Consider the following 12,153-nt stretch of genomic DNA (forward strand, 5'->3'; position numbering starts at 1 on the left):
TTGGGTCCTCCTGAATCCAGGGCCAGTGCTTTATCTACTGTACTACCTACTTGCCCCAAGACATTTAAAAAAATCTTGTAAGCCCTTCACATGCTGCTCTTCTCCTGGGTTCCATCCTTCCCCAGGGCGTCCATACATAGTGCTGGAACCTATCTATCCATTGGTTATTCCCTTCTTTCACTGTGACTACCCCACCCCCCCACCTTCTTTTCTGTTCCTACAGCTAGCTCCCTGACATTCTGTCCACAAATTTGGTCAAGGGATTGGGAAGTCCCAAAGGCTGAAAGGGTTTGGGGAAAGGGAACAGGGAGGGAGCAGAGATAATGAATTCTGTTTTGCACATGCTGAGTTTGAGACGTCTGTAGGACATTGGTTTTCTTAGAGAAAACACAGCCATATCTCAGCAGAGGGTCTACAGACAGATATATGGATCTCTGTGCAGATCCCAGACCATCTTCATAGAGATGATAATGGAACCTGTGGGAGCTGATGAGATCACCAAAGGAGATAATACAGAGCAATGATTTTCCACCAGGGATCTGTGAACTTGTGGTGTTTTTTCCTAATTGTTTGATAACTGTGTTTCAGTAGAATTGATTTTCTTTTGTAACCTAGTATATTTTATTTGATTCATTTAAAAATATTATTCTGAGAATAGGCTTCACCAGACCGCCCAAGGGGTCCATGACCCCAAAAAGATCATGATCCCCCAGTAAAAGAGAATGGGGCCAAGGGCAGAGCCTCGGGGCCACCCACAGAGGGCTTGACCAGGGTGAGGAACAAGCAGACAGGCAGCCAGGAGAGAACAGTATCCCCCAAACCTAGAGAAGAGTAGCATCCAGAAGTAAGAAATCAGAAGAAGGATGAGGACTGAGAAGAGGCCACTAGATTGGACAACTAAAATTTGGCACGGGTGATTTTGACGAGAGATGTTTGCATGGAGTGAAAAGATCAGAGAACGAGAGGAAGTGGAGGCACCAATTCTCAACTCAAGATATTTTCCCAGGAATGGGAGAAAAGAAATAGGATGGGGGGGCAGCTAGGTGGCTCTGCAGTGGATAAAGCACCAGCCCTGGATTCAGGAGGACCTGAGTTCAAATCTGGATTCAGACACTTGACACTTACTAGCTGTGTGACCCTGGGCAAATCACTTAACCCTCATTGCCCTGCAAAAAAGAGAGAGAGAGAGAGAGAGAGAGAGAGAGAGAAATAGGATAATAGCTAGTGGATATGTTCAGATAAAGTGAGGATTTTTTCAGGGTTGAAAGGAAACCTTTGATCCTTGGAAACTCACTCCCAACTCAGGACTAAGTCTCACGTTGGAAGTACCCTCCAGCCCTGCGGCCTTTGTTTGTTTGGTTCCTCCCCAATCCTCCAATTTAAGGGGGAGATCCAGGCCTACCACCTCTCCTGGCTGAACTGCTGACTTGGTTTACCTCCTTCCCCCTGTCCCCTGCAGCTCATTTTTGCTGGCTTTTCCCTCCATTTAAATGTAAGTTCCTTAACGGCAGGGATTGGCTTTGTTTCTGCTTGTGTTTAGATCCCCAGTGCCTGGTACATTGTGAGCAATAGTATATAAATGTTAATTATCATCATCATCATTATTGTAGGCACTTAATAAGTGCTTCTTGACTTGACTCAGGCACATTTGTGAGCAGCATTTGAAGGACCAATGGATTGGGAGAAAGAATGGAGATGAAAGGGATGATTTGCTGGAGAAGCTGCGAAGGGATGGGATTTGGGGTGCATGTAGAGGGGCTTTTCTTGGAAAGAAAGGGCTTCATCTTCATCTGAGACTGGAGTGGAGCATCATATAGTGGAAGAAGATGTCTGATTTAATGGGAAATGAAGAAGAGAGGAAACGAGGGAGCTCTCAGCAAATAGGCTTAGTTTTTTTCAGTGAAATATGAAATAAGGTCTTCAAGCTGAGAAAGCCAGAGGCTTGAAGAGAGACAAGGTTTGGAACAGCAATGGCAGAACATGGGATAGCAAATCAATTAGAGAGGAAGAGGATATTTGCCTTGTTGCAGCAAGGGTCCAGTTGAGATGGTATAACATAAATTTGTGGTGGACCCAGTCAACCCAGCTTCACAATCTTTCTCCTTCTCTGTTCAGTAGCACATGAATAGGAGCAAAGGTGGCAGATGGTGGGAGTAATTCAGGGTTGGATCTTGGCAAGACCTGGTCAGTGATAGGGCAAAAGAGTCAGGGGTGGAGGGTAGTACAAAGTTGAGTTGGTATAACTTGGTGGGGGTGGGGTCAAGATAGGGAAGGGAGGACATAATTAGGGGTAATGTGGCCTGGGGAAAAATTGAGGGCTGGAGAACTAGAGGTCACTATGAGAACGAAGAACAGGGTTAAATGTTGTAAGACGTAGCAAGAAATGCAATGGTAAAGAGTCGATGAATATGGAAATGGACTACTTATGGTTGATGGCAGGGTCTAGGATGTGACTTGCTCTGAGGGTAGTGGAGGAAATATGAAAACCGGAAGTCAGGGCATCTGACGGGGCATTCATCTGAATGCTGAAGTCCCTTAGTTTGAAGGCAAGAAATGAGGAAGAGGGAAGAACTGAGTCAGGCACTGAAACCTTTTTTATTTTTATTTTTTGAAATATTTGTTGAGTTCAATTTAATTTAGGTTTGCAATTTCAAGCCAGCGCTCACCATAATTTCTCTGGTTAGGAAACACTGCCACCAGGTGGCCCGAATGCTAAATAAGGCGTGTGTTGTGCCTGAAAGCTGAATGACAACCTTGAATTTTCTGCTCCTTATTTATAAACAAAAATAGTATTCCATGCTAAAATAGCTAGACGTTAATGGCATTTACCAGTTAAGTCGATAATTATTATCGAGTACTGCTTTTAAAGAAATGAATTGGGTCTCAATGGCAGTTTGGAATCATGCAAGAAATGAGATTAAATTGCATTATACCCTTTACCTAGCAATCCCGCTGCTTGGCTTATGCCAGTGGGAAGTCAGAGACAGAAGCAGAGGGCAGCTGGAGAGCAGCATCACTCTTCGTGGCAGCAAAGTGCACCTCCAATGAGGAACAGTCCCCCAAACCCAGCACTACAGTTAACAAATGTAACAATATGATTTTGTAGTAAGGAATCGTGAATTCGAGGAGCTCAGAGGGACATGGGAAAGTCTGTACAAATTGATGCAGAAGGAAATACGTGGAGCCCAAAGACTAACATATCCAATGATTACAGCAATGTAATTGAAAATGTCTCTACCAGGAAGCTAAACTCTGAATAAGTGAAAAACCATTGTGAGTCCCAGAGGAAAGACAGTGAAATCTGTGGCTGAGAGACAGGGAACTCCTGGAGCAGGATGGTGCATTACCATTGCATATTGTGCTCCATTGGTTTTCTTTGTCATGAGAGAGGTTTCAGTCTGGGGTGAGGAGAAGGGTCCCCTACCACTGAAATGATTATGATGTAAAGACAAAAGACATCAATGAAACCTTTTTTTAAAAATCATCTGGCTTAGCTTTTGCTCACTGATGGTTAAGACAGTACCACAAGTCTAGTGACATATTTAGTTTTTAGTTAGAATTTTCCTTTCTGCCTCATCTTGCATTCCGCTTTGTCCCAGTAGACTGCCCCCCTCACCTCCCCGCCTGCTGCTAGGAAACGTAACACTTCCTAATACCGAAGTGACTTTTGTTTGGTTCTGAGTCTCTCAGCTGGTAAAAAGCCTGTTTGCTAATTAAATTTCACTGTGCCCTGAAATTAATTAGATAGATACCATCATGGCCTGATAGCCCAGAGGAGGAGAAGACAATCTCTGATTATAGCTTATTTATTATTAGAAAGGTATTTTCTGTATTGTGGTTTACAGTCAAACTAGAATTTTGAAAATTGTTTCTCTCATAGAGATTGGAAAGTACTCGGGTCATCCTGGTCACATTCTGACTCTTTTTTGTAGCCTGTCCCCAGTCCTGACCCCGGGAGCTCAGGGCACTCTTCTAAGGAGCCCTCTCTGATGGGACAGAAAGATTGCAGTAAGACTGTGAGCACACAAGCTTTAATGACAGAATTCCACCCTCAAGATCTGGAGAATCTTGATTCCAAAATGGTAAGAGAACAGACCTTGAAAAATCTAAGAGCAGAGATAGATGTCTGAAAATGAAGAGGTAGCCGATCCACAATGGAAGAGTCTTCCTTTTGAGAGCTCAAATTCCCTCCCATCTGACCCATGTAATTCTGTCATGTACTAAGGAGTAGCAATGAAAGCTAGCTGTGGAATAATAACTCTGCTCATCCGCAGAATTGGATAGTTATCTTCCTAGTGGTTGAGGTGATAAGGGGGAACCAAAGGATTCAGGATGTGTTTTGCCTAAATCAAATAATAATAATAATAATTGCATTTTTATATCACTTCATGGCGTGCTTTCCCCATTCATTTGTTTCTTTGTTCCTCAATGACCTACCCAAGGGACAAAGAATGCATCAGGGAGGTAAGATCAGAGCCACTGAATTTTTTTCTAGTGAGTCTTTACCCTTCCAAAGAGGAGGGCTCATATTGACCTTGCTCAGTCTTGAGCTCCATCCAGGGTTTTGATTACAGTTTAATGTCGGGGAGCACAGTAAAGGTCTTGGGCTGTCTCTTCCTGTCATGCTTAGTTGCTTTGAGTTTTCTCTTATAGCTGAAAGAGAAGATGAAGGAACAATCATGGAATATACTCTTTGTGGAATATGGCCGTGGCGTTAGCATGTTCCGTACAAAAAAGACTCGAGACTTGGTTGTGAGGGGTATTCCTGAGACTTTAAGAGGAGAACTGTGGTTGCTTTTTTCAGGTATTCACACACACACACACACACACACATCCTTTGCCAATTACTGAGAAAGTTAATATCGTAGGTAGAATATGTAGCAACTAAATAAAAATACTCCTAGTGTCCAAAGCAAGTCAAGTCCAGCTCATGAAAACATCTTCTTATTGGGTGGGGTTCCTGCCTCTCAAATAAAATAAACCCATGGGTTGTTTTTTGTTGTTGTTTTTCTGTTGCCCAAACATTACTCTAGTAACTGAGCACTTAAGAGGCAGGTGGGTTGTCATTGGTAAAGAGCTGGCCTTGGAGTTGGGAGCAGTATTCTAGGGCTAGGGTGGGGACGGAGCCAGAGACACAGTTTTATGAGGGAGGAAGCACTGGATTCAAGTTTTGTCTCCGACCCGCACTGGTTTTGTGAGCCTTTGTGGGTCACTTTACTGTCAGGGCCCCAGGCAACTCTATAAGACTACACTGCAGGGGCAGCTAGGTGGCACAGTGGATAGAGCACCTGGAGTCAGGAGAACCTGAGTTCAAATCTGGCCTCAGACACTTAACACTTACTAGCTGTGTGACCCTGGGCAAGTCACTTAACCCCAATTGCCTTACTAAAAAAACCAAAAAAAAAAAAAAAAAACCACAAAACAAAACAAAACAAACAACAAAAAAAAAAAGACTACACTGCAGACCAGTCTGCATTGTCCATCTGAATTTGTGGAGGGAACTCCTTGCAGAGGTCTAGACCTCCCATCCATCCCCACCAGAAGAAAAATGACTTGTGTACAAAGGGGAAACTTAAGCTGGTGGAATTCAGTTCTTCGTTGAATTTGCAAAAACAGAAGCTTCCTTGTCTTCTATATGCTAATATATTCACTTTCCCAGGTGCTATTAATGATATGACTACTAACCCAGGCTATTATGCTGACATGGTCGAGCGGTCCTTAGGGACCTATACAGTGGCTACTGATGAAATTGAACGGGACTTGCGGCGCTCCCTGCCTGAGCACCCGGCCTTTCAGAGTGACACTGGGATATCTGCATTGAGGCGGGTACTCACCGCATACGCATACCGGAACCCAAGAATTGGCTACTGCCAGGTATGGCTGCAAATAGAGGCCAACTCTGTCGATATTGCAAAAGATAAAGCCTCATAAAACCCAACTCCATTAATTTGAAATTGGTGGATGGGAGCCAGGTAGGAGTTAATAGTGCATATTGGAAGGCTGTGTTATAGGGGCGATACTTCAGGAGAGCTAAGTGTACTTAGGCATCCATAGAAAAGACATTTTAGCTCTCTGGTCCCTGGCTTCCTTTTCTATGAAATGAATTAATCCTAGCTGTTCATTAATAGGTCTCAAAATAGAATTTGAATGCGTAAATCAACAACTATCTGTTGGGCTCTTTCTATACTTTTTCTACTGGGTTATTGAATTGTTTTGCCTCCCCAGCCCATTCCCAGGGAATTTTTATTTACAATTGCTAGGAAAACAACCTCCATATCTATAGATGCAGCCCTTATCTCTTCTCTCTACTCCAGTCTCCCATCCACATCTGCCTGCCAGGTATCTCTACCTGTCTGTAATGCAACAAGTTCAGAGGATTTGACCAATTTACAGAAGAGGAAACCCAAATGTATTGTGTTTTTTTTTATATGCAAAGAGTATTAGTGTTTCCTCTTCTCTTCCAGATCTACCTGGCTTTGTTTTCTATCTTTAAAATTTTGTTTTCAGGGGCAGCTAGGTGGCGCAGTGGATAAAGCACCGGCCCTGGATTCAAGAGTACCTGAGTTCAAATCCAGACTCAGACACTTGACACTTACTAGCTGTGTGACGCTGGGCAAGTCACTTAACCCCCATTGCCCTGCAAAAAAATAAAAAATAAAAATTTTGTTTTCATATGATTGAAAGACAAATTTAAAAAAAAACCTTGAGAAAATGTTCAGCCTCACTAATAATCTTCCCAAGTTTCTCTAAATTCCTTGTCTCTCATTTCTTACAGCTCATATAAATTAAAACAACTCCGAGATGCCACTTTGTACTTATCAAATTGGCCTAGTTAATTAAACTCAATGATGGTGGGGTTGTGGAAAAACAGGTTACACTCATTCATCACTAATGGAATTACAAACTAATCGAATCTTTTGGGAAAGCAGTCTAGCAATGTAATGTCAAAGATGCAAAAACAATCAGACACTCCCACTCCCTAATCCAGTCATTACATTGTTGGGAATGTAACCTGAAAACTGTTAGCCAAGAAAAAAAATAAAGTTAAGCTGTTCAAAGGTAGCAACAAGCTATCTAATTGCAAAAAACTGGAAGTAACCTAAATGTCTAACAATAGAAAGTGGTTAAATTTCATTAGTGTGATGGAATAGGATAATGCCAATTAAAATGGAAAAATGGGAAGACTCAAGAAATCTCAAAATGAAAAATACAGCATAATAAATGGACAGAGAAACTTTATGGAGACTTAAAGGGCATGACCGGAAAGTTATGACATTTGATGCCTTGAAATTCAGTTATTAAGATGTAAATAAGGGGCGGCTAGGTGGCGCAGTGGATAGAGCACCGGCCTTGGAGTCAGGAGTACCTGAGTTCAAATCCGACCTCAGACACTTAACACTTACTAGCTGTGTGACCCTGGGCAAGTCACTTAACCCCCACTGCCCCGCAAAAAAACCCCAAAAAAACAAAAAAACCCAAGATGTAAATAGTAGTAAAGCAAGTTGAATTGGTTGTATTGCTGTTTAATATTAAATGTATAATCATTCTTAGAAAGAAAATCTGCCTTTGTGGAGAAGATAATAATGGCTATTTTTTTTTTATTTTTTAGTGAGGCAATTGGGGTTAAGTGACTTGCCCAGGGTCACACAGCTAGCAAGTGTGTGTTAAGTGTCTGAGGCCGGATTTGAACTCAGGTACTCCTGACTCCAGGGCCAGTGCGCCACCTAGCTGCCCCCAATAATGGCTGTTTGAAACAGATTTGGTATTATATGTATTTTTCCTTCCATTTTAGGCAATGAACATTTTGACATCGGTGTTGCTTCTATATGCAAAAGAAGAAGCAGCCTTTTGGCTTCTGGTTGCCGTGTGTGAACGGATGCTGCCTGATTATTTTAATCACCGGATTATTGGTAAAATATGTTGAGAGTGAATGCCTGCTTCTTCGGAAATAATAAACTCAGACCAAATGACCAGGGAAATAAAAGTGCTGGCTTAAGTTGTAGAAGATGAAAAAGGAAATCAAATAGTTTTAAAATATCACATGAACCACACTTTGCAGGAGAGAGACTTTTAGTGTTCATTTTATCTTTTCTTTAATATATTGCCTTAATTTTAAAAAGTGCTAACCAGATCTGTTTCTTAACAAAATGGAAGTCCTAAGCCCATTCCCAAGCTTTTAATGCAGTATCAACATGAAATTTTCAGAGCTGTTGGGGATTTTTTTGTTTGGACAGAGTATGGGGAATGCTTATAATCAGTGAGCTCAAAGTTCCATATTTATGTGGAACCATATAGATATCCATAAGTGTCTTTTTGTTTTTTTGGTGGGGTAATGAGAGTTAAGTGACTTGCCCAGGGTCACACAGCTAGTAAGTGTCAAGTGTCTGAGGCCGTATTTGAACTCAGCTCCTCCTAAATCCAGCTGGGGCTGGTGCTTTATCTATTGTACCACCTAGCTGTGCCCCTCCCAATAAGTGTCTTTTGAAAATGATCATTGTTTGGTAGTACCTTTTCCTCAAAAGATGGCCAGCCTATAATAGTCAACTCAAAGAGAAAGATCTTTTTCTTTGCTCAAGTTATTCATGGATGGTCCATCTTTATTATGTGCTTCTAGGTATGTGGCCTTGTACTTATTAGCTCCTGTGGTGTTTTACTGAATCTTGACCTCAAGAAGCTTAAAATCCAAGAAGGAGAGACAAGATAGTCCCATATCTAGTGTAACTATTGGAATGACGCCACCTGTTGGAGACTTACAGTAGGAAAGCTCCGCCATGAGGAGAAGGCACCTGAGGGCAAGACGTGGCTTTTCTTTGGCGTCAGGAAGTGGCGTTTGCTTGTGGGAGGAAGAGGGGGCGAGGCTGGCTCTCTCTCACTCTTTTTTGCTAGGACGCTCTTGGAGAGCGAAGCAGGAGAGATGTAGCTCCCCAAGATAGATAGATGAATCTAGGCCTTTCTCTCTCTCTTCACCAAATTCTTATTCTCTTTAATGAATGCTTAAAAGTCTAACTCTTGCTAAAGCTTATAATTTATTGGCGACTACTCATTAGATATTTTAGACAGACTAGCTAGAATTTTAGCCCCTTACACTAGTAATGGATCAGAGGCAAGCTGAGAGGGTCTTAAGGTCCCATTGTGGCTCCTGGGGCCACGTAAAACATGTCAATAATCCCTTGTGTGGAATGAAGTCAAGAAGGGCTTCTAGGGGCAGCTAGGTGGTGCAGTTGATAGAACACTGGCCCTGGATTCAGGAGGACCTGAGTTCAAATTTAACCTCAGACACTTAACACTTACTAGCTGTGTGACCCTGGGCAAGTCGCTTAACCCCAGTTGCCTCACCCCCAAAAAAGGGGCTTCTAAATCCCGAGGGCACTCAGTCTGAAATCTCTTGGTTCCTCCACAGGTGCCTTGGTGGATCAAGCGGTCTTTGAGGAGCTGATCAGAGAGCATCTCCCTCAGCTGACAAGTCACATGACTGACATGACCTTCTTTTCCTCAATCTCCCTCTCCTGGTTCCTCACCCTCTTTATCAGTGTGCTTCCTATTGAAAGTGCTGTGAATGTCGTGGACTGTTTCTTCTATGATGGGATAAAGGCCATCTTACAGCTGGGATTGGCAGTGCTTGACTATAACATGGAACAACTGCTGACGTGTAAAGACGATGCTGAAGCTGTCACAGTGTTAAACAGGTACGGGCCAAATCATCGGGGTGCTCTGGGAATTGGAGAAATCACCTTGCCTGACTCCCTTATCTTAAAGGACTAATGATAAGAGCTAGCATTTCTGTAGTGCTTGAAGGTTTGCAAAGCATTGTACAAAGTGCATCTTCTTTAACCTTCACAAAAACCCCAGGGAATCAGTGCTATTATTACCCCCATTCTATAGTTGAGGAAACTGACTCAAGAGAGATTAAGGGACTTTCCCAGGGTCACACACCTAATAAGTAGCAGAGGCTGAATTTGAACTCAGGTCTTTCTGGCTCCAAGTCCAATATTATCCCTTCTACCACTTGCCTCCAAAGCCATTGGGATCCTCTTAAGTATCGGTGATGCACCTACTATAATATGCTCACCCCTTTCCTGGACAATGCTGGGAGACAGAAAACACAGGAGATCCTGTCCTCTGGGAGTTTGTAGTAGAGGAAATTGTTGTTGTTGTTATTGTTGAAGCTGGGTGACACCATAGTACGTGCAGTGCTGCTCCTGGAGCCTGACTCATGTCCCTGAGTTCAAATCTGGCCTCAGATACTTCCTAGCTGTGTGGCCGTGGACAAATCACTTCACCCTGTTTGACTCAGTTTCATCATCTGTAAAATGAGCTGGAGGAGGAAATGGCAAACCACTCCAGTGTCTCTGCCAAGAAAACCCCAAATGGGATCGATCATGAAGAATCAGACAAGACTGAAAACGACTTAAAATCAATAAATAATTCCTACTTCTAAAGTCCTTCATCACTTGCCTCTCCCACTATCTCCTCCTCCTTCTAGTCCTCTCCACTGGTACTCTGAGAGCCAGTGACACTGGCCTCCTTCCTGTTTTTTCCACAAGATGCTCAATCTCTGGACTCTGGATGTTTTCACTGGTGATCCCTCTGCTTTCCTTGAAGTCTCTCACCATCTGTAAGAAGCCTTTCCGGGTCTTCCTTAATCTTCATGCCTTTTCTCTGAGATGGCCTCCAGTCTATGCTATCTAGAGCTTGTTTGGGCAGAGTTGTTGGCAAGCTGTCTCCCCATTAGAATGAGAGCTCCCTGAGGACAGGGACTGATTGTTGCTTCTCTTTGTATCCTTGGCCCCTAGGAGAGATGTAGTAAATGAATGTTGACTTGAAATCGAATGGTATAGACAAGAAGCAGAATTCAGACTCGGAGAAGAGATAGGCCTCAATCTGAGCTTTGAAGGACGAGGAGTACACGTGTAGGCTGAGAAGGGAGCGTAGGGCACCCCAGGCTAGACAAACAGCCCAAGCAAAGTTCCGTAGGTAGGAAAGAGAATCTATTCTTCATGAGGAGAGCAAAGCTACTGTCGCAAAAGAGGGCAACAACCAGATATCGTTTGTTCTATTGTAGTAAGTTGTGTCCCATGAACTCTGACACTAATATTCCCTTTAACCAGGTTCTTCGACAATGTCACTAACAAGGACAGTCCATTGCCTTCGACTGTTCAACAGGGCTCAACTACAAGTGATGCCAAAAGCCATCAGACCAAAGTGGATATCACAGATTTGATTAGAGAAGCAAATGAGGTATGTGCTCAATGGTAACACTGGTTATGCAGCATATTGATAGTTTGTGCCTGTGCTTTGTTACCTGAATAGTGCCTGCTAATCACTGTGGCTAGCCCAGGTGCCAGGGAAAGACAACCGTAATACAACTCTCAATAACAGTTAAAATCCAACTCCGGGGGCAGCTAGGTGGCGCTGCAGTGGATAAAGCACTGGCCCTGGACTCAGGAGGACCTGACTTCAAATCTGGCCTCAGACACTTGACACTAGCTCTGTGAGTCACTTAACTCTCATTGTCCCACCAAAAAACAAAGCCTACTTCATTTTCTTTTCTTTTCTTTTTTTAGTGAGGCAATTGGGGTTAAGTGACTTGCCCAGGGTCACACAGCTAGTAAGTGTTAAGTGTCTGAGGCCGGATTTGAACTCAGGTACTCCTGACTCCAGGGCCGATGCTCTATCCACTGCAGCGCCACCTAGCTGCCCCAAGCCTACTTCATTTTCAAAAATGACCTCTACAAACTGTTAGCAGGGCAGCAAATCCCTCTGGCTGAGCTCCCTTCCCATTAAAGCAAAGTTCTTTGTCTATTTCTTTTTTTACAAAGTCAATTAAGTTAATGCATTTAAACCATATTAAGTTACTGTAAAAGAAGATAATAAATTACACCTTTCTCCTAAAAGATTCTGTGCATTTCCTAAATATCCTTATACTTAATTTTAGATGAGTAATAAACAGAATTCTCCTCAGTAATTATATGAAGCAAATCAGGAACTAGGAATGAGAAGCATTATCCCAGGAGCATGCTCTCCACATGCCTCCCGCTTTCCACATGCCTCCTATCCCCCACTCCTAGCACCACCTGCCTTACAGGTTAGTTCTCCAGGTTTCCCCCGTACCTCCCCTCACCACATACCAAAATCCAGGGCTCACTTTTCTGG

The 12,153-nt window shown here is 43.0% G+C and overlaps 1 protein-coding gene across 4 annotated transcripts in view; it reads left to right on the top strand.

Moving 5' to 3' along the window:
• Window positions 1-12,153, top strand: part of TBC1D8B (TBC1 domain family member 8B) — a 103,045-nt gene that overhangs the window by 68,223 nt on the left and 22,669 nt on the right. For all 4 annotated transcript variants that reach the window (XM_043974412.1, XM_043974413.1, XM_043974414.1 and 1 more), the window contains 6 exons: window positions 3,933-4,082; window positions 4,654-4,804; window positions 5,660-5,874; window positions 7,793-7,910; window positions 9,401-9,686; window positions 11,109-11,238. In XM_043974412.1, coding sequence (XP_043830347.1) covers window positions 3,933-4,082; window positions 4,654-4,804; window positions 5,660-5,874; window positions 7,793-7,910; window positions 9,401-9,686; window positions 11,109-11,238 — 1,050 coding nt within the window. The remainder of the gene's footprint in view (window positions 1-3,932; window positions 4,083-4,653; window positions 4,805-5,659; window positions 5,875-7,792; window positions 7,911-9,400; window positions 9,687-11,108; window positions 11,239-12,153) is intronic.

The sequence above is a fragment of the Dromiciops gliroides genome, chromosome X (assembly GCF_019393635.1).
Source record: "Dromiciops gliroides isolate mDroGli1 chromosome X, mDroGli1.pri, whole genome shotgun sequence".
NCBI lineage: Eukaryota > Metazoa > Chordata > Mammalia > Microbiotheria > Microbiotheriidae > Dromiciops > Dromiciops gliroides.